This window comes from Choloepus didactylus, chromosome X, assembly GCF_015220235.1.
Source record: "Choloepus didactylus isolate mChoDid1 chromosome X, mChoDid1.pri, whole genome shotgun sequence".
In the NCBI taxonomy this organism is placed as follows: Eukaryota; Metazoa; Chordata; class Mammalia; order Pilosa; family Megalonychidae; genus Choloepus; species Choloepus didactylus.
In genome coordinates this window covers 20,347,034-20,370,870 of record NC_051334.1, presented here as the reverse complement: position 1 = coordinate 20,370,870, position 23,837 = coordinate 20,347,034, and the positions used below count along the sequence as shown (strand labels likewise).

At 37.8% G+C, this 23,837-nt stretch overlaps 1 protein-coding gene across 6 annotated transcripts in view; it reads right to left on the bottom strand.

The window, feature by feature from the left end:
- Positions 1-548: 548 nt before the first annotated feature.
- Positions 549-23,837, bottom strand: part of PHEX (phosphate regulating endopeptidase homolog X-linked) — a 259,988-nt gene continuing 236,699 nt past the window's right edge. For 5 of the 6 annotated variants that reach the window (XM_037821360.1, XM_037821359.1, XM_037821363.1 and 2 more), the window contains 6 exons: positions 23,634-23,701; positions 21,416-21,546; positions 11,653-11,718; positions 10,544-10,648; positions 6,462-6,538; positions 549-3,921 (listed from right to left, as the gene is read on the bottom strand). In XM_037821360.1, coding sequence (XP_037677288.1) covers positions 3,819-3,921; positions 6,462-6,538; positions 10,544-10,648; positions 11,653-11,718; positions 21,416-21,546; positions 23,634-23,701 — 550 coding nt within the window. In that variant the 3' untranslated portion in view covers positions 549-3,818. The other variant, XM_037821364.1, reaches the window with a different exon arrangement.

Genomic DNA, 23,837 nt, shown 5'->3' with positions numbered 1-23,837 from the left:
CATCATCACACTTACTTGGTATGATAATTGTAACAGTTTACATACCCATCTCCCATGTTAGACTGGACTGTTCCTTGAAGCTCAGTGCTTTACATATAATGGGTGCTCAGTGATTGTGTGTTGACTGACTATAAATTGACTAGATTGTTAAAGAATGGTGACAGATACTTTGGTTTGATAGTAACGGTAATGTTCACTGTCACTTTTGTAAGACCAGCCCTATCATGGTTGATAATTTCCTCAGTGGCCTCCTTTTTCCTCAGTAGGAATTTTATTGCAAAGGTAATAAGCCACAGCTATTGACTCACATTCTGGAAGAAAAAACAATGACCACTTTGCAAATCTCATTGTCTACAGAGAAAGTTACCTCATTCAAATCCCAATTTTCTAAACCAAGAATGCAAATCTACTACAGTGCTTCATAGGTTCTTTTTTTTTTTTTTTTTTTTTGCAAATATCATTGTCTACAACAGAACCGAATATGTAATAGATGTAACAGGTTTCCATATTTCAAAAAAAAACAGAGAAAGAGAGAAACAGAACATCTTCAACCAATTTTTATTGTCCTTAAAATAATTGTTCACATTGTTTCATGAGTAGGGAAGAAAATACGAGTTCCCATAATGAACATTTAGATAAAAAATGCATAATCCAAGAACACCTTCTTTCAATCCAGTGGATCACTCCATTGGTGGCAAGAATGTTGTATGAAATAATCATATATTTTTCCAAAATTTAATATGAAACTGATGTATTTTTTTTAAAAAATCAAGGAAGAAATCTATCAAATGCTAAGTGATTACAGAAATACCGATTGAATAAATGCAGTTAGAAATGGGGTAGTGTAAGGGATGAAGGTTAATCAAAAGGTCAGTGGCCCAAAGCACAGAGGCTCTGCCTTTCCTCACTCTGGGATACTTGACAAGCTATTTCACACCTTGTCACTTCTCTGGCATGAGCATATCCTGTTTGGCAAGCCATAGTTCCTAGTTGCTTCTTAGTGATGCCCCAGGGCTAAATAAGATAAAATTTACGTGCTATGCTTTAAGCTCCATTGAGGAAATGCACCAAGTAAACTTCAGGGTAATTTATGAATCCTGAGCTTGCATTAGTCATGTCCAAGTCCATCTTATAAAAGGAAAAAATGGAAATAGAAGGCCAATGCTGGGCAGCTGGTGAAAAGCTCAACAAACTTTGGGCAATGATAAGCCCAGGCAATACCAGTTTATATACATAAAACCCTTGACTAATCTTGTAGAATTTCACAAAAACCCAACCCCTTCCAAAGCCCAGACAACAGTTCACTGGCATAACATCTGGTGTACGAATCAGAGAAGTATGTTATGGCAACCTTAGTCAGAGATCCAATATCTAACATCCTTTTAATTTACTATAATTATTTTTGTAAAACTTCATGGCTCTACTCCAGTGAGTGTGCAAAGCAAGGATCGCCAAAATGCTGTCTTCTCTTCAGAGCCACATACTTAGGCCAGCTTCACCCTACTTTTTTTTCCTTCCCTTCCAGTTGCTTATTACCTTCTTCCCCTTACCACTTAATCAGTGTCTGTTTCTTTTAGCAATCTGTATTGAAGGGAAGGGAGAAGAGTGTAATTCGAACTTTTAAACACAAATATGTGCTTGGAAATCCAATCCTACTAGAGAACTGTTCTAGCTGGTAGTGATGATTTGATATCAGCTTTGGGTTTGTTTGTTTGAATAATGGCCGCCCTAGCTCCAACTTCCGGTATAACTCCATTACATCTTAAAGGTAATCAGGACAAGACAAGGTAATCGTGTCATTTAGAAACTGTGAGGGCCACAAATGATCACCAACCAGCTTTCCTAAAGCAGCAAAGAACTTTATGCTTTCCATTTCCAAAGTCTTAATTCTATGTTTTTATCAAACACATTCTCTGACCTGCAGGAATGTGTTTATTTGTAGTTTTAAGAGAAATCTAGAAGGAAAATAGTATTCATATAAGCAAGACAAAATGTGGCTGATTTTAAATGCCCAAGGACAGGAATCAAGCAAGGAGTATCTTTTATGTCTAAACCAAATCAGAATAATTTCTCCAGGGAAAAGGCACATAAATTTCCAACAGCCCTGATCTAATGTCACTTGTTTTTAGAAACTAAGGTCACATTAAGCCATGGTTAAGAGGAAGAAAAAGGTAGCTGCCCTTCAGAAGTTTATCTATTCAGAGAGGAGGAAGTCAAGGAGAAAATCATTCTCCTCTGACTAACACAGTACAATTGTTTTCCTCATGATGGTCCTTCTCCATTTTTCTCCCTTCAGAAGTTCCCATGGTTACAAAAAGATGTGGCACACATGTCTTAAATATATATATATATGTTTAATTAAAAAAAAAAAAGGATGCCAGATCACAAGGATGCAAAATGGCCTCCTGTGCCTAATCTGAACTTGTCATTTCACTTTTGCAATTTACCTCCTGGCCCACTTCTCCCAGCTCCTCGTGTACAGTGAATAACATGAAAGAGAGAGTGGCGATTTTAAGAAACCAGAAATGCCAGGTAACTACTTTAAGGCTATTATGACTTTATCCTCCACATGCACTAATAGATATGTAGGAGTTCGCTGAAAAGGATAAAGCACTGAGGATCAAAAATGTAGCACTGCTCTTCCTCACAGACTCTTTAGAAGACTTGAAGAGTAGAACTTACGTTTCTTTGGATTATGCAGGGAATTTTAAACTGAATCAACATATTCTAAAATGTCTTAAAGCAAAGAAATTTTTCAAAAAGGTTTTTTAAAAGAGAGGTAACATTGAGACCAAACAGAAGGCACTTTCCTTCCTCCATGGTGTGGTATTTGTCCCTTAGCACTAAAGGGAAATGAAAGCCACACACTCCTAATGGGGAATTAGACAACCATCTTCTTAACACCTGCTCTTTCAGAAACAGGAGCACGTACATATCTGAGAGCAACGAGGCAGACAGGAATTGGGCTAAGGAAAACTGTATGGGCTGGAGCTTTTTCCGGCAGACATAACCACTGAGTTTCAGAGAGACTATGAAATTTTGGAGATTTATCTCCTACTTTCCCTGCTGGTGTATGACTAGGAGCTTTGACTTCTTCTGGGATTTGAAGATACATCCTTTTTTATCTTACCAAGTAGCCTTTTTTCTAGCTTTGTTCCTGCTGACTCAAACAGTTCCAGCAGACACAAGCTACGAAGCACAATTTCATTCCAATAGGACTCAAAGCTGAAGGAAGCACTTCACCAAAAAATTGAAAATCAAAGATGCAAAATATTTCTAAGTTAGTTACATGTGAGTTAAGACATGCGAGTTAAGACATGCTGTCTAATGACTGCATAAAATCTTGCTCTGCATTCCGTAGAGCAGTAAGACCTCCCAGGTATCCACACACACATCTTCATAGTCGAGGGTTACAAGTTTGATAGACTGAAATTTTTACTGGATACATTCTACTTAGGCTCCCTGCAAAGTTGTGGATTAATGGTATGTACCATTTAGCTGTGGCTAACACACTGAAATCAACAACAACAATTCAGCAGATAGCATTCTAACAAAAGTAAACTAGGGATTTATTTTTGTTAGTTTGGTTTTCTAAAGAAACATACTTGGATTTGTTTCTTGTGTTCCATTTTTTAAGCTCTAGAACTTTGAACAGATACTGTTTAGGTTCAAGCAGGTCGCCTACACAAATAATGAAAATGCATTAAATATAAACGCTCTCAGGGCAATATAGGTCTAAAGCAGCGGGAGATGAGTGCTTCGTGTGGCATCTGATGACATGTACAGCTCTCTCAGGATGGCATAAGCCAGAGGTGCAGCTACCAGAGTCGGCAGGAGTCCATACCTCTGTTCATCGTGGCATTGGGTGGACAGTTAAAAGCTTTCTGGAATTCTTCAAAGTTGCTAACGGCACCGTTAACTCTACAAAAGATATGTCAAAATACAGGTCATTTAATTCTTACATATCAGCAGGTTCTGGTTAGAATTGTAGCAGTGTATTGCTAAAAGGGATGTTGGCATTCATTTACTCTGTTTACGAGGGAGACAACTGAAGCCCAAAATGGTTAAGTAAGTTTCCAAAGAAATTAACAGAGCTGAGAGGGACTTCATGCCAGGCAACTGCTCCCACTAGTCTTCCTCCATCATCAAATTCCTATAAAACCATACCATCACCAATACTTAGCTTTTCTAACTATTTCTTAATTTAAGTTTTTATGGCGGTTATAACTTACATATAGTAAAGTGCACAAATCTTAATTTTTCATGTGTATATGCTCATGTTACCACACTCAGATTAAGACACATGATGTTTCCAGCACCCAGAAGGCTCCTTTGTGTCCCCAACCAACAGTACCCCCAAGGATAACAATTATTCTGACCTCTATCATCACAGATTAGTTTTGCTTGCTTTTGAATTTCATCTAAATGGAATCACACAGTAGGGACTTTTTTGTTCCTGACTTCTTTCATTCAACATTATGTCTGTAGGATTCATCCATATTGTTGCACTTCCAATTAATTTCAAAGAACTCATTCAATCTACCAAAAACACTTTCTCTAAATTCCTATTATGTTTGGAAGGTCATATTTACCTAGCATTTGGTTCATGTAGCAATCAACTAATGAATGGTGCCTAGTTGTTAGAGATGAGTAATTCTTTAAGAGGAGTTAGCCTCAAAACCTGGTATTCTTGCAAGTTCCCTGACCACAATAAAGATCTCAGATTCCTACTCAGCACTTTGCTTTTAACTGCCTTTGGGAAGTGATATTTCCATTGTGTGGTTTCCACTGCACTCAAAATCTATAGTTACTGCAGACATCAGTAAGAAGCCAGGCAAAAACGAAATAAAATTAAAAAAACCTGCACCTCATCTATTTCCTACTCAACTGCACATTCAAAGAGTTGACTAAAGACTCAGCATTCTCTGTCACTATTTCCTCCCTAATGACTTTGTTACCTACGGGCATTTGAATAAATGTAATGTCCTGTATCCCAAAACTCCTCATAACCTCTTGTGTTTTAGCTGGGATGTATGGGTAGGGGTACATGTTTCATAGTGTGAATGATTCACCCCAGACAAGTGTTAAAGATAGAATTTAGCTGATAATTAGTACACATACTCTACAAATTATCAGCTAAAATCCAACATTACAGGCAACTAGTTAGTAAAAGGAAATTAGTTTCTAAAAACTTATCTGTTGAGTAATTAATCTACTGTGTGGTTTCATCTGCACCATTTGTCAGTGGAGCACACTTTAGTCCATTAGAGACCATCAGCCTTCTTGACAGTTGAGCCCAGTGGGGGAGAACTTCCAACACAGTGATTAGATTTTTACGCTAGTGGGTAATTTATATCCAATTTCTGAAGCATTTCTAAAGCAAGGTTTTAGGAATAAGATTTTTAAATATAGGAGAAATTCTAGATGATTTTCCTACAATATGCTAATGGATTCATTTAAACATTAAATACAAAGATATCCAGATATAATATGTTCTAAGCAAAGAATGAATAAATGTAAATTATTATGGTTTGTTGCATTTCTCATTTTAATTCTCTGTCCCCTACTATAGACAATTTCTCTCACACTATACAATCTGGCCCAGGGTAAGTAATATTAATTTCAATTTTATTTTTACTAAACATTTTATACATTTTGACAATGAAATAAGATTGTAATTCATAATCCTCTCCCTTTCACATACAACCAATAGTTTCTAAATACAAGTCAAACTAAAAGCTAAAATGCAGAGGAACTTTTGACTATACATGAGTTATAATTGCTAAATGTCACCATGTATCTTCCCTTGTGTTCAGAGCTATTTGGAAAGAGGGCATTTATTCATGTTTGTTGGTTGACATGTGAAAGAACAAGAGGTGTTAAATAACGATATTCTTCAACACAAAGCTCTAGGTGTTTTCAAGCAAAGTACATAAGATCACATCCATTTCTAAGACAACACATAAAATCTTATCCATTTCTAACACAACAAGCACTGTTACTTAGCCCAGACAAAAAAGTAGGCAGCTGGATAAAGAAAATATTCTGGTTTACTGAGAAGTGTCATATATGACACCCATGGAGTGCTGCCTTTCAAAACTTGGAAGATAATAAATGGGATTTAATACTTAAAGCTAGGATTTGGATTCCAACTTATCTTTGGAGTCTTGTACAACCTCATAGGTCTCTTGATAAAGCACTATACTGGAGGTGTGTACAAGTGCCCACCAGCAGAAATTTATTTGAGAGAAAGCTGACTAAACTACCTTACTACTAACTAAAGAAAAGATGCTCAGCTTCTGTTTTGCCAGATTTTTTGGTCTGCAAAATGGCAATCATACTGTTCATGATATGGGTTTTTGTTCAGACTACCTATTTGGTAGAGCACTGGGACGGCTGGGTGGGAGTGGAAGTGGGGAGATGCAGAGTTGAAAACTGGTGTTGCCCCTTTGCCCATTTACCTAAACTGAGGAGGGCTGTGAGCACCAATATGGACTTGTTCTCGGGCAGCTTCTTGTCTGTAGGAATTACATCTCACCTGGAAGAGAAAAACATCCCAATAAGTACATGTCTATTCCAATTACACATTTTCTATTGTCTTAACTGCTCCAAATTATACTGAGGAATAATTTTAGAATCAATGGATGACAAACAATTTTAGTAGATCAGATAAAACCGTTATCAGCAGGAACACCTATTGTTGTAATTCCCAGAGTAGAAGGTTTTACCACTGTGAATGATTCTGCAATTTAAGTGAATTAGGAAGCTTTCCAGAGAGGTACTTTAAATCCACAGAGGATAGGCTATGTGCCCAGGAATCGACAGTGTATTCATTCAAATTAATTTAATACTTGAAATAATCAAATTTACCCATATTCATTCAAATCAATAAAATGTATCAACCTTACATTACTGAGTATGGTCAGGGGAAGTTAGTATTTTGCTCGCCTCACTCTAGAACTGTACTTCCCCATCTCCCCTGATGTTAGGTGTGGCTATATGACTTGCTCTGACCAATGAAATGCAAGCAGAAGTGACATATCACTTCCTGGAGAAAGCATTAAAAACCTGGCAGAAGTTTTAAGAGGCTTAAGAACAATTCAGGATGCTACGTAAGGGCCTGTGCACATTCTTTCATTCTCTGGAGGGTTCATATAAGTGTAAAAAAAAATTTTTTTTTTATATGGGAGTCTCTCAGGATCCTTCTTGAGTCCTACTGCATTTACCATTTCTTATATTAGTAATTGACATGGTCTTAGAGGACGCGTAATTTTATAGCTTTATCTTTACAGCTCTTCCTTGGAAATAAGGGTTTAATATCAAGGATATATAAGGAGATTCTATAACTCAATGATAAAAAGACAAACAACCCAATTAAAAAATGGACAAAAGACATGGACAGACACTTTTCCAAAGAGGGAATACAAATGGTTCAAAAACATATGAAAAGATGCTCAACTTCAGTAGCTATTAGGGAAATGCAAATCAAAACAACAATGAGATATCATCTCATACCTACTAGAAAGGCCATTATCAAAAAAAAAAAAGAAAGAAAAGAAAACTACAAGTGTTGGAGAAGATGTGGAGAAAGAGGTACACTTATTCACTGTTAGTGGGAATGCAGAATGGTGCAACTGCTCTGGAAGGCAATTTGGTGTTTTGAAACTGTTATGTATCCCAGAAAAGGCATGCTCTTTTACTCCAATCTTCTGGGTGCAGACTTTTTGTGGGTGGGATTATTTCATTAGGTTGTTTCCATGGAGATGTGGCCCACCTAATCGTGGGTGGGACATTTTGATTAGATTTCTTTGAAGATGTGACCTCGCCAATCCAAGGTGGGTCTTAATTAGTTTACTCGAGTCCTTAAGAGAGCTCATGGAGAGAGAGAGAGCTCAGAGTTGACAAAGACCCAGACACTTGGAGATGCAGACAGAAGGATGTTTGGAGATGCTAAACTAAGAGATGAAGCCCAGAGTTTGCCCTGGAGAAGATAACTGAGAACTCACAGATGCTTAAAGAGAAAGCCACTGGAATCAGAAGCTGAAAGCAATGCAACCAGGGAGCAAAGGACCAGCAGACACCAGCCATGTGCCTTCTCAGCTAACAGAGGTGTTCTGGACACCATCAGCCTTTCTTCAGGGAAGGTATCCACTTGTTGATGCCTTTGTTTGGACACTTTTATGGCCTTAGAACTGTAAATTTGTAACCTAATAAACCCCCATTGTAAAAGCCATTACGTTTCTGGTCTATTGCATTTCAGCAGCTTTAGCAAACAAGAACACTCAGGAAGCTAAGTATAGAATTGCTGTATGACCCAGCAACCCCATTACTAGGTATATACTTGGAGGAACTGAAGGCTAAGACACAAACGGACATTTGTATACTGATGTTTATAGTGGCATTCACAATTGTCAAGAGATGGAAACAGCCCACCAAATGTCCATCAACGGATGAGTGGATAAACAAACTGTCATATATACATATGATGGAATATTATGCAGCAAGACAACAGAATAAAGTCACAATGCATGCAGCCATGTGGATGAACCCTGAGGATATTATGTTGAGAGAAATTAGCCAGAAACAAAAGGACAAAGACTGTATGGTCTCACTCACATGAACTAACTATTAATGAGCAAACTCTGAGAGTTAGAGTTAAGAACACAGGTTATCAGGAGGTAGAAAGAGGGTAGAGATTGGGCATTTGATGCTGAAAGAGTACAGAATGTTCAACAGGATTGACTGTAAAGATCCAGAAATGGATAGCACAATACTATGTAATGGTAGCTCAATATTGTAAGTATAATGAACAAAGCTGAGTGTGAGTATGGTTGAAAGAGGAAGGCTAGAGGCATGTATGACACCAGAAAGAAAGAGAGAGGATAAAAATGAGACTGTATAACTTAGCAAAGCCTAGAGTGGACAATGATGGTGAATAAATGTAGAAATAGAAAGTTTTTACATGGGGGAGAACAAGTGAATGTCAACATTGCAAGGTGTTGAAAATGGGATGGTATATGGAAAAAAATACAATTAATGCAAACTAGGGTCTATACTTAACAGTAACACTGTAATATTCTTCTATTAATTGTAACAAAGGCAATATACCAAAGGTAAATGTCAATAGAAGGGGATATAAGAGAGGGGTATGGGATTCTTCTTGTTGTTGTTGTTTTTCCTTTTTAATTTTTTTATTCTTTATTCTTTTATTTTTTTCCTCTTCTTCTTTCTTTGCGGAAGAAATGGAAATGTTCTCCTATAGACTGTGGTGGTGAATGCGTAACCATGTGATTATACTAGGAGCTACTGATAGTTCACTTAAGATGGATTGTATGGCGTGTGAGTCAAAGTGTTTAAAAAATGAACAGAAAGATGCAAGTGCTGAAGAAGATGTATAGAGAAAGATATACCTATTCACTGTTGGTAGGGAGGTAGAATGGTGTAGCCCCTCTGGAGGGCAGTGTGGTGGTTCCACAGGAGGCTAAGTATAGGGGTGCCATATGATCCAACAATCCCATTATTTGGTATATACTTGGAAGAACTAAAAGCAGGGAAACGAGTAGGCATTTGCACACTGGTGTTTATGGCAGCAGTATTTACGATTTGCAATGGATGGAGATGGCCTAAGGGTACATCAACTGATGAACGGAAGGGCGCATTGTGTTGTATACATACAATGGAATATTGAGTGGCTGCAAGAAGGAATGAAGTTATGAGGCATAAAACTAGGTGAATGAACCTTGAGAACATTATATTGAGTGAAATAAGCCAGAAACGAAAGGACAAATATTGTAAGGCCTCACTAATATAAACTAACTATAATGAGCAAATGCTGAGAATTGAATTTGAGAGCATAGGTTATCAGGGGATAGAACGTGGGCAGAGATTGGGCAATCAACGATGCAGGAGTACAGAATGCTCAATAAGGCTTATTGTAAAGGTTCCTAGATTGTAAGCTCTTACAGCAGTCACATCTATTCCTGAGTTTTAACTGTTATTTAAGAGATGTTTATTTGGTACAAAATTTAAATCTTCTGCAGCATACTATCTAATTTAACCTGTATGGTCAGTTTATTTAAACAACATAATTACATGGAACCTAGAATAGGGAATGAGATTGTGTTATTCTATACAGGGTCCTCCAAAGGTTGAGAGTAGTGGGATAAAGATAAGTCCACAGATGAGGCAAAGGAAGAGAAGAAAGCAGGAAAGAGCAGAGCCATGAAAACCAAAGAGCGAGTCATTAGAGCAAATGGTATCAAACACATTAAGAAGTCAAGATATACTGAAGATATATCAAGTGAGTTGCCTTAGGATCGGTAACCCACTTGGTAAAAAAAATACCAATAAACTTTGATTCAGTTCATTAATTATGTTCCATAGAATACTAACAAGATGAAATGCGTCCTGAAAATAGTCAGCAAGGTAAGATTTTGGCTAGAATCCAAGTTATCCCATTAAATCTTTGTTCCAAACCTCTGATTAAGGGAACAAGCCAAAGTCCCAAATTTCATCTTTACTGTCCTTTTCTCGGTCTACTCACATGAGCATAACTCAGGAAGAAGAGCTGGTTGTTGGTGAATGAGATGCCTGGTAGGAGAGGCTCCTCCACTCCCTGCCTTTTGTCGCTTATCCATTTCCTGTAAGCCTAGTCAGAGAAGCAGAAGAGATGATTCTCAGCAATGACTTTTTTTCTCTTTTCTCATCCAAAGAAGAGATACTGAAAATGTCTCTACCATGTGCAAAATGTAGTGAGTCAAGTTTTCCTGTAAGGAAACAAACACCTGGAAATGCAAGTCAATGTCATCTTATTGAACAGTGAGACAGGTTCACCTGCAAAAAGACCTTACATCTAACAGACACCAAAATCACTGGACCAAAGTATGCAGATGTTAAATAACTCTAAAAAGAAGCATTTCTTTCAATTCCTACCAGGGTACAGACAAATCTAACACAATGAATGGCAAAGCCTATGGCAATAAATTTCAGAAGTAACATATTTCTAATTCTTCATTTTGCCAAGTAAGGGGAAAAACAACCATTTTCTCTCACCATCATCTTATAAACTACATTTTAACTAGAATATAGGGAGGACATAACCTCAGAAAAATAGCCAGCTCTTTAAATTGAAAGCATTTAGCCTTATGAAAGTCTTTCCGCATTATCCTTCTGTTTTTTGTTTAACCACAGACCAGTGGATGATGAAAACACAATTGTGGACTCTTACCTGACCCAGAATATGAAAACCACTAGCCTGTGGCCACAATTTAGAAGTTCGATATTTTAAGAGAGAATTATAAGGAGGTCCATAGAGAGAGCTATACTCAAGGAAATCTCATATGACCCTAGCCCCAGGGAGATTTTTGTAACGTGCTGTGATATTATTATGACTGTATTTTCTGAAAACCATCCTTTAAATACATGGTTCTGGATATTGAATATCATGCTTTAGGGTGACTTTACACCCCAGAAAGAAAAAGGAAAGAAACGCAGCTCCAATTATATGAGACTCGATGGGAAATACAATTCTCTTTACAGAAATTCCATAATATCCAACTCCTCAAGAACATGTCTGCAGTGTAAACTGAGGTACAACCATACGGTGTTTCAGAGCTTAAGTTTTAAAATCACAGCAAATGTAACAGTGCCTACCCGAAAAGCTTCCCGCAGACCTCCATTATCAGCAATATTTTCTCCCAGGGTCCTCTTCCCCTTAACCTAACAAAAGATAAAAGAGAGAAAGAAAAAAAGAATGTTTCACAGTCAACTATCATTCAACAAGAGGCATAAATATTATAGCAAGAAAAAGTGTTGTATTTTAAAGAGAAAATTACTTTCAATAAATCAGAGGTAGTCATAATATATTGTGAGATGCCAAACTAACCCCGGCAAGGTGCTCCCAAATATAATAATTAATATTTTATTATGCTACACATTTCTTTCTCACCCACCTCTTTTTGCTCACCAATTTAACCAGCTCCAATAAAATGTTAAGAAGATTCTGAGTGCCTCTGGTTTAATGGGGAAAAATAGAAATGTCAATATACAGATTACTTTCTCCAATTAACTCACATAATCTAGACTATTCTTCTCACTGTGCCTGTCTTTCCAAAAACTTACCATCCATTCAGAAACAAGATTTCAAGACCAACCATCATCATTTTACCTTCAGCAATTTCCATGAAAAATTAAAAGGAGGGTAGTCCTTATGGGAAACAAATATCAGATAGAAAGTAGTACAGACTGCAAGGCTGAGGTTTGCAGTATGTATGACAACCAGCCAAGCATGGTGAAGAAATTGTTCCAAACATTTGAAGATTGTTTCTCAAAATCTTAAATCAGCTGGGACAAAAATATCCTAAGCCAATACAGCCCCTGGGGCCAAATCTGGCCTGCCACATGTTTTTGTATAGCCTGCAAGGTAAGACTGATTGTTACATTTTTAAATGGTTGGGGGGAATCAAAAGAAGAAATGTCATAGCATGGAAAATTACATGAGATTCAAATTTCAGTGTCCATAAATCAAGTTTTATTAGAATGCAGCCCAACACATTCATGTACGTATTATCTAAAGCTGATTCCATGCTACAACAGCAGCGTGGAGTAGATGTCAAAGAGACTCTATGGCCCAAAAAGCTAAAAGTACTTACTGCCTGACCCTTTACAGAAAAAGTTTGCCAACCCCTGTATAGCAGATAGAATAATGCCCCCCCCCCAAAGATGTCTGCATCCTGATCTCTTGAACTCGGGAATAAGTTATCTTACATGGCAAAAGGACTTTGCAGTGTGATTAAATTAAGGATTTTGAGATGAGGAGATTTTCCTGGATTATCCAGGTGGACCAATGTTATCACAAGGTCCTTATAAGAGTCAGAGGGAGGCAGAAGAGTCAGAATAATGCCATGTGAGAAAGCCTTGACCCATTGTTGCTGGCTCTGAAAATGGAAGGGGGCCATGAGCCAAGGAATTCGGACAGCCTCTAGAAGCTGGAGAATGCAAGGCAACAGATTCTCCCCTTGAACTTCCAGAAAGGAATGCAGCCCTACTGACATCTTCATTTTAGCCCAGTGAGACCCATGACAGACTTCTGACCTACAAAACAAAAATTCTGATCTACAGAACTGCTGACCTACAGAACCTAGAAAACAAATATGTGTTGTTTTAAGTCACTAAGTTTGTGGTTGTTACAGCAGCAATAGTAAACTAATACACGCTGCTCTGAACTTTCAAGGCATGGATCCTGCCAATTCGTTGCTTTTAAGTTAACTGTCTGATAGCCCAGGTCTCAAGCATATACCAATGAATAAAAACAAATCTTTGGAAAACATTATTCACTGTAATCACCCAGGACCTTCCTAGTTTCAGTCCCAAAAAGCTACCATTCCTGCTTAACAAATGAGGAATCGAAAGCTCAGAGTATGTATCAGGCTTGTTGGTACCCTACCCAGATCTCTTTTCCCACCAGGCCTCTGCACCCATTCCTGCAACTGCTAACATCTCAGGAAGATTAACCTTAGCTTATGGGAGTCACCTCACCTGGAGATTGCTGGAAGGTTACACCCCACCTTCCAGGAACTAACTGATGTGCAGTTAGAACAGCCCAACCCATTACTCCCGGGCTGAACAATTTCTGTGGTACAATTCATACGGGATCAGGCTGAGACTAAACTTTCCTGAAACTAACATGTCTCCCCCACTCTCTTATAGTATTCTCCTAAAAGCACTTCCTCAATAAATCACTTTACCTAAGAAGCCCCTTCTTGGGCTCTGCTTCCAGTGAACCTGACTCAGGACAGAGTGATTAAGCTGTCTGCCTACATTTTACAGGCAGTCTGTCTCCAGAGCCTTTGCTCCGTAATATGTTACCTTAATCCTCAACTCTTCTTGACTCTTGGCACTTCTGTTTACACCCACTCATGCCTGCATTTAATCTCTTTGCTTTTGAATCTAAGCTTTACCTCAGCTAGAGGCTCTGGGAGGAGGCTCACCACACTGGCTCCTCCTACTCAGGACTGCCTCAGCAGACCAGGCCACCTTACATTTGGCCTCTCAGCACTCAACAGCTGCTGACAGTCTGCTTCTACGGTGCCCCATCTGGGCTCCCAATTCACTACAAAGAAAAATTCAGACACAGTGTACTGGCCTCCACAAATGAAGCCAGAAAAAACAAAGCACAACCCTTTATATCTATAAAGGAAGCCACCCACTCTCCTGTGGGAATGAGACTGAAGCAGTTTCTGATGGTTCAGTGGCTCTGTGCTGAGAGAGGCATGCCCTCTCTATTGTCCTTGTGACAAAGGCACACATTTGTCAGAATTAAGTTTCAACATCTGATGCTTTGGCCAAAATGGATGTTGCAGAAGAGTCCACCCACACATCACCCTGGTGTAAAACAAACTTAAGATGAGAGAACCAGAGCACGGGGTGAGGGAAAGAGTACGGACTTCAAAGTCATACAAACCTAGATTCTATAATGGGTTTGAACCTTTTTGAGCCTCAGTTGCCTCTCAAGACCAACTTGAGGGTTAAATTTGGTTCAATTAAGTAACTAAAAAGTCTAACTCCCATGCCTGGCATGGGAATATGCATTCCCTTCCTCCAAGAAAACCACTCTGTTTTTTCAGCCCCCAAGTCTTTGGCTTTGTTTACTCCTGGGATGGGATGCCGTATGAATATGTGACAAAGTATTAGGAATATTAACTACCATTTATTGAGCACTTACTGCGTGAGGGGCATTGGGATGGGGCTCTACATTACTTAACTCATTTACTTCTCACAACATTAACTAATCTGCCCAAATTCATAAAACTAGTAATTGGTTGAATGAAGATTTGGACCCATGGCTCACTCTAGAACCCTCCACTATGCTTTTCTTGAAGCAACGTGTACTCGAGATGAATTTTCACAATGTGCTAACCCTTGAATTGAATAGAGATACACAGAAACACCTATTTTAGGTCTTCACACATCACAGTTGTAGATACAAACAAAATACGAGCAGAGAAATGGCTTTCCCACAACACTGGGTAAAAGACATAGACATACTGTTCAGGGACACTGACTCTGGCTTCTTGCCCCCTGAATAAGGAGTGATCTCATTCATGCTGAATGTGGTTTAAGAACCAGGGGAGCCCATCAGTGTCTATAAATAGTCCGTTTAAAAAGTACATGGATTTTTCCCCTAAATTCTTCTGGAATTGTGGGATAACCCCCAAATATAATAGACTGGAGGAATACCAAAGATTTGTATGATTTTTTAAACCTGGTAGGATATCAGGATGGGGTGCATGCCTCGTAAAGGGACAAAGAAACCCTGGGAAAACCACAAGTTATACTGATCTATTCCAGTTCTGTGTGGCTGCCTTGTTTCTGTTAGGTGCCATGTCCTTCACAAAATGAATTAGAAACATACAGTATGCACATGTGTGTTTTACAGGAAGGTTACTCTGCAGACCCACAACTTACCAACAGGTCCTCATTATTGGTATCTTATTTTTAAATACAACTGAAGTAGTACGGGCCTGATTACAAAAGTAGGAGCAGGAAACACAACAGAAAAATACAAGAAAACAATTAGTAATGGAGACAGGTCATGAAAATTAATGTGCTAAGCCAGCAAGATGAGAGGAAAGGGGTGTTAAAACAATACGCAGTAGATAAATCAGTTCTATCAGTCATTTCTCTAAATGTTGCCAAACTGAATTATTCCATTAAATATCATGAGGGAGGGGGCAAGATGGCAGCATAAAGAGGAGTGGAATTTAGTTACTCCCCCTGGAACAACTAATAAACAGCCAGGAACAACTAGTAAATAATTTGGAATTACTGCTGGGGAACAACTGTGATGGTCCACACATCATACACCAACCTGGAATGGGAGGAATACCTAAGATTGCAGCATAAAATCTGTAAGTAAAAACTATGGAACTGCTCCAGGAGCCCCCTCCCCCCACAGCAGGCTGAGCTGCAAACCTCACTGTGGTAGAAAGCAGCACTCTCTGAGCAGGTGAATATAGCCCAGCCCAGCTCCAACTGGGGTTTTAATTAACAAAGTGCACTGCTGAATACAAGCTACAAACCCCTAACAAGCAGACAGAGGCTTTTAGTGATGACTGACCTTAAAAAGCTGGAGGACTCCTCTGTCCAGGTGGGGGAGCCCAGAAGACCAGGTACTCTCTGGTCAACAGGCAAAACTAGGGGGCTGTGGACTGGCTCTGAAAGGGGGCTTTCTGTCCCTTTTTATCTCTCAACCTGAGGGGCTCAGTGGAGAGAGCCTCAGCCATTTTCAGTCTGCAGCGCTCTGACCCAGACAGGGGAGGAGATAACAGAGTTAGAGAGACAGAGGAGCTACTCAAATGCAGATGATAACTCCCTAGGGGGTGTATCTTCCTGAGAGGAAGGCAGTGAGGCCCAGCTCTTACTACCAGTCTTCCCTTAAGAACCAGACCCCAGAGCCTGGGGGAAAACAGCCAAAACAGAAACTAAAGGGACCACACCTTCTTATGCCAGGTGGGAGCAACAGGCTGACAGGCACCACCTGCTGGGCATGTTAGGAAAAGCACAGCAGCTAGAGAACTCACAGGAAAGTCTGTCAATATCCAAGACACATCCACAGGGAGACTTGAAACTGAATATAACCCCATTCTGAGATCTGAACCCGTTCTAGTCTGCATGATTTTTCTATTAATCTACAACTGCTCTAATAAAAAAATTAAAATTTAAAGCAAAAAAAAAGTATACGAGATTCTAAGCCCACTGAGCAGGAAATCTCACTGCCCTTCCTCCTACGTGGGACATGACTCCCAGGGGTATAAATTCCCCTGGCAATGCGGGACGTGACCCCTGGGGATGAACCTGGAATTGAGAAAATCTTCTTGACTAAAGGGGGAAGAGAAATGAAACAAAATAAAGTTTCAGAGGCTGAGAGATTTCAAATGGAGTCGAGAGGTCACTCTAGAGGGCATTCTTATGGGCTATATAGATATCCCTTTTTAGTTTTTAGTGTGTTAGAATGACTAGAGGGAAATACCTGAAGCTGTCAAACTGCAACCCAGTAGCCTTGATTGTTGAAGACGATTGTATAACTATGTAGCTTACATGGTGTGACTGTGTGATTGTGAAAACCTTGTGGCTCACACTCCCTTTATCCAGTATATGGACAGATGAGTAGAAAAATGGGGAGAAAAACTAAATGAGAAAAATAGGGTGGGATGGGGGGTATTGAATGTTTTAGATGTTCTGTTTTACTTTAATTTTTATTTTTTGGAGTAAGGAAAATGTCCAAAAATTGATTGTGGTGATGAATGCACAACTATACAATGGTACTGTGAACAACTGATTGTACACTGTGGATGATTGTAGAATATGTGAATATATCTCAATAAAACTGTATTAAAAAAGGAAAAAAGTGTATGAGATTAAAACTCAACAAAAAAGACAAACAACCCAATTAAAAAATGGTCAAGGACTTGAACAGACATTTCTCCAAAGAAGATATACAAATGGCTCATAAGCACAGGAAAAGACGCTCAACATCATCAGCTATTATGGAAATGCAAATCAAAATCAAACCACAATGAGATAACACTTTAAACCTACTAGGATGGCTATTATTTTAAAAATGGAAAGTAACAAGTGCTGGCGAACATGTGGAGAATTGTTAGTGAGAATGTAAAATGCTACAGTCACTGTGGAAAACAGTTTGGCTGTTCCTCAGAGAACTGAGTATAGAATTACCATATGACCTGCCAATTCCACTTCTAAGTATATACCCAAAAGAAATGAAAACAGGGACTCAGATAGATATTGGTACTACAATGTTCATAGCAGCAATGGTAAGATTAGCCAAAAGGTGTAAGCAAACCAAGTATCCATCAACAGATGAATGAGTAAACAAAATGTGCTACGTACATACAATGGAATGTTATTCAGCCCTAAAAAGAAATGAAATTCTGATACATGCTACATCATGAATGAACTGAGACATCCTGTTGAGTGAAATAAGCCAGACACAAAAGGACAAATGTATGATTTCACTCACATGAAATACCTGGGATAAGCAAATTCAAAAGTAGGTTACAGGTTACCAGGGTGGTGTGGAATGGGGAGTTATTGGTTAATGGGTACAGAATTTCTGCTTGGGGTGATAAAAAATTTTGGTATTGATGGTGACACAATATTATGACTATAATTGATGTCACTGAATTTTACCCATATAAGGTAGAAACAATTAAAAATATGCATGTGTGTATAAATATAAGAGATTGTATATATGAGATTAGAAATGAAAAAGAGACATACCACAGATACAGGAGAAATTAAATTTACTTTACAAATACAATATGTGGGGGGGGCAGGGATGATTTGGGTGTTCTTTTTTACTTTCATTTTTTATTCTTATTCTGATTCTTTCTGATGTAAGGAAAATGTTCAGAAATAGATCATGGTGATGAATGCATGACTATATATGATGGTACTGTGAACAGTTGATTGTACACCAAGGATGATTGTATGGTATGTGAATATATTTCAATAAAACTGAATTTAATTTAAAAAAAAAAGTCTATGAAAAAAATACAATATGCATCTCTGCAGCAACCAAATTTGAAAACATAGAGAGAAATGAATTATTTTGTAGTAAACTCAGATGACCAATATCGACCCAAGAAGATGCAAAAAACTTATTCTAACCATTTAAAATGGAACCAAACCATTTTACCTATCCTCTAAAGAACATATAATGTCAAGTTCAACTAATCTTTTCCCATGTCATAGAAAAAGATGGTAAGATCCCCAATTCATTTTATGAAGCCAGAAAAACCCAATAAGGATTTTTTTTTAATGAAAGGGGTAAAAATGAAAACAGACAACAGGTTAGACTCACTTATGAATTTGGTGACAAAAATTTTAAATACAATGGTAGCCAAGAGAATCCATCAAGTATTAAAAGAATAATATACTATGAAAAATAGCCTTTAGTCCAGCAATGAAAGACATCTATCTACAAAATTCATTACATAAACAAGTTAAAAAAGAAGAAAAACAAATAATCATATTGATAGATACTGAAAAGGCATTTGATCAAATTCAGCAATTCTTCCTAATGACACTAAGGAAAAGAGGCATAGAAGAAAACAAATTTAATAAAAATCATTTATAAAAAACACAGCAGATACTATTCTAAGTGGCAATACAATAAAATTACCTTAATTAAAGTTAGAAACTAGACAGAGATGCCCACCTGAACCATCACTATTGATGTGGATTGGAAGTTCTAGCAAATGCAGTGACAAAAGAAAACAAGAACAAGTAAAAATATCCTTTCTGTTGATGATATGATTGTTAACCTTGAAAAGCCAATTTATTCTAGTAAAAAAATTTAATAGGAGTATTCAGTTAGCTGGATGAAATTAAGATAAACAGCTTTCATTTACTCTAAATAATAACTAGAGAAGGAAACAGAAAAAAATCCAATCATAATAGCTACAAAAATTATAAAATACTTAGGAATACATTTAAAAAGAAAGACACTATACACATGCAATAGAAATCATCAAATCTTATTTAAAAACCTAAAATAAGAACCAAACAGATGGAAAGGTATACCATGTTTGTAGATAAGAAGACTATCATAAAAATACCAATTTCATATATTTAATGAGATTTAAATTAGAATCCCAATGGGATTTTTTGGAGGGGTAGAGGAAAGAATGGATAAAATGATCTTGGAGTTTATACAAAGTCTAAATGCCAGAGAATGACCAAATATACAGAAGAACAGTGAGAGAGAACTTGTATTGACAGATGTCAGACATACCATAAAGCCACAGTAATATGGAATTGGTATAGAAATCAACAAATAGATCAGCAGTATAGACTTATTCAGAAATTGATCTCAATCTACACGAGATTTTAATTTGACAAGCACAAAAGTTGAATTCAGTGAGAAAAATAATGTATTTCTCAAAAAATGCCATTTAAAAGAAAATAAAAGTGAACTCATATTAAAATGGAGAAAAGTAAATTTTGCATACATGAATATTTAAATTTAAAAGAACAAAACAATAAAACCTTCCCTTAAAGCTAGTAAACTACAGGCATAATATAGGTGTTGGGGCACCTTCATAACCAAGAATGGAAATGCAGAAACTACTTTTTAAGAGAGATCAGTATCTTTGACTATACAGAATTTAAACATTTTTTATGATAAAAGATATCATATAGAAAGTCCAATGGATATGTAATATACTGGGGGGGGAGAATATGTATAATGTGAATAATAGACAAACTTTTAACAACTATAATACAAAAAAACCTTTCCTATATTGACAAGAAAATGACAACCCAATACATAAATGTTATTTCATATATCATTCATGGAAATAGGATATGTTATAATTTTTGGTGACAGTAGGATCTCATAGAAAAAAAGAAGTATGTGCATAAGAATATGTATAAGAGAATTTAGTTCAGCAGCATTCATTGTGGCAAAACACTTGGAAACAAAGTATAGTTCCTCAACAAAAGATCAGTTGAATAGGTTACAGTACATTCACACCATGGACTTGTAGACAGCCACTGAAAACAATGAACTGATGTTGTACCAATTGACTTGGATGGAGTTTTCCAATGTTTTGTTGAGTAAGAAAGCAGATTCAGAAAAGTATAAAGAAACCCATTTTAAAAATATAAACACTGACAAATATAAATACATACATATGTATGTGTGTGCATAGTGCGTGTGCTTATGTTTCTCTATGCGAGCTTGAGAAACAGCGTACCCCAGGGTTATTATTGATTACAGGCAAGGAAGGGCAGAGAAATGAGAGGAAAAGGGGAAGGGGGTGGAGATTAAGGCAAAAATGGAAAGGAACAAATTTCACACACACACAAAATAAAGCATGGATAAAATGATTTTGTTTGGGCCCTTATGGAAAATTATACATGCACTATAATAATAAAATAAACATTTTAAAAATGGATTTCTTTTGTTCAGACTTCTACAACTCAGAACTCTTAACAAATTTAGGCCCATTAGTTCAAATTAGAGAGGTAGTTTCGAAGGAAATTTCAAAGAATGATATGGAACAGAGGAGATTTATAAGAATTGTATTATTTATTTGTGCAACAGGATTTTCTATATTAATCTGGATGTAGGAAACCAAACTAATGTTTATACCAGTCATTCTCACACTTTAGCTTGTATCAGAATCACTTGCTGGGCCCCACCCCCAGAGTTTCTGATTCAATAGGTGTGGGGTAGGGCCTGAGAATCTGCATGTCTCTCAAGTTCCGAAGGAAGCTGGCGCTACTGGTCCAGGGACCACATTTCTAAAACCACTGGTCTAAAGCAATCTAGCGTCCAAATGAGGAAACATGACCTGCACGGTGTCTCCTTAACCACAGTTGTACTCACATTTAAGCCTGCTTTCTTCCAGTGATAGCCGCTATACTGGTTAATCATGCACTTTGTTTTTTCTTTGAACTTTTCTTCTGAGTCAGTAGACCACCAAGGATCCAGGTTTCCATTTTTATCATATTTTCTACCTAGCAACAGGAAAAACCAAAACGATATTTGTGTTATTTATGAAAGCTAAATTCTTCATCTTTCCTCTCCTTCCCTTCCACAAGCCTTCAAGAAGCAATCACAGTAGCAGGGAGCATGCCTCCCAGGAGCAGCTCTTGCATTCTTGCCAATGTCATGTCGCAGGTGAAATGCAAAAAGAGGACTGGAGAAAGAGCACCGAGGAAGTTCTTTCCTGCTAAGGAACAAAGAACATTTTAAAAATAAGATTCATCAATTTATCACATGCACCAGTCTTTGCTTTCACCTGATCTGACCCAAAACCTTCTCTGGATTATGACATGAAGTGGCTTCATTCAGAAAGCCTGTGAGAGAATCAGAGCATTGCTACCAGTGAAATTCCGCACGATCATTGCAATAGCCGCAGTGAGTCATTCACACTGCGACCATGGACCCTGACTCAGCCTGACAGGAACGTGTTTCCTCCAAGTTGCCAGGAGCCAAGAGACACATAAAACCTCTGTTATGAATCATTCCACAGCCATCAGTGTGGATGGAAGGCCCATCTGTCCAACTAAGACAAGGAAGGTTGCTCTAAAAGGAGAACCTGCAGTGAGACTGAAAATCTCTCAAACATAATGGGAAAAAAAAAGGTGAGTTACATATGCTTTCTTGCTACACATTCACACTTCATTTTCTCCATAGCCCTCAGAACAAAAGTTGGGGCACATTCTGGACAATCTTCTATGTTACTATTGGAATCAGAGGTGTAGTTTAAATGTAATTATACAGAGAACTCTCTGTTGGGCTTACAAGTAGGTCCCCTAAGGAAAGGTGCTAATTGGAACAATCCACAGCTCTTCAGCAAGGCTGGATGCCACTACCACCCTCTGGGATAGCACAGAGTTACTGGCCTCCACCCCCTAACCAACCAATCATTAAATAGTTACTGGGCATGTACTTATGTGCAATGCACTGTTCTAAGTATTGGTTACAGAGTGAAATCTCCATCATTAGATTCTGTCCTTTGAGAGAGACTCCAGAAGGCTCTGGGGGAGAAATGTACTTAAATTTCCTAGGAAGAAAGGCCCAGATCCAGGAGATGTTCACCAGCTTTTGCTTCTCCTTTTTTAACACGGAGTAGGAGACCAGGGGAGCAAAAATCCTGTGATTAAGGCAGGGCTGGTGGGACTAAAGGAAGAATCATCCAGAAAAAGAAGAACCAAAGGGTCTCTGGACCTGGAGTAGGCATTCAGGAAAGGAGCTACTGCAAGTATGGAAGAAAGAGGTACCCTTCTATACAATGTTGTCTTGGGCCAGCCATGTTCTTGAGTTTGCCTGTAAACCACTGCATAGATGTGTACGTGATAGCAATTTTCGGTAATTCATAAATTTCAGAGATTTTGTGTGGCTTTCCAATAACACTCTGAAGTTAAAGGAGAAAAGAGTACTGATTACAAAACAATGATGACACTCAAAGGGAGATCATTTCTTTAGTTTATGTCACATTCTGCTTTTTCCTTTTGCTGAAATGTCTTCAGGATACATATCATATTCTATGTTATGCATTATTAGAAACACATAGCCTTTTTAACGTTTTCTGAATATACCCACTAGTATAGAGAAACACAGTGATTAAGCATCACATAATCCTTGAAATAGTATAAAGGAACCAGTCATCCAAGCCCTGGAATCCTAACTTGGTGAGTCTTCACTTGGTAGCACATATAATCCTCTTTGGAGCAGAGCACATACCTCCAGGAAGAACCTCAACATGGTGAATAAAGAAATGACAAAGGGCAGAAGCTAAAAAGCAATTCCTGTATCTATTGTGGCTGCTCTGGCAATCCTGATCTAAACACAAAGCTAACTTCATTGAAATTACAGGGTCTTTTTCTCATCCTACTTCTGTCACCAACGAGAACGATTATTTATTTATTGCAAGCTATCACAGCAAGACATGGGGGAAGTTTTCAATCAGCAATCATATTGCTTTGGATAATCTTCAATCTATGATGATGCCGCTACGCAAAGATAATAGCAACAATTAACATCCATAAAGTTAACATTATTATAAAAGCAGCAGCTTATAAAATGAATCAGTACTTACCATTATTATCAAATCCATGTGTAAATTCATGTCCAACAATTACCCCTATAGCGCCATAACTCAGAGATCTATGGTATAAATACATAATTTTGAGATGATTACAAGAATGAATCTCAGCAGAACCTTTTAAATTTTTTCAATGAAAAGCCAAGATAATCTGTTTTCTAGTAACTATAATAATAGCAATCAAATAACTACAGCCAC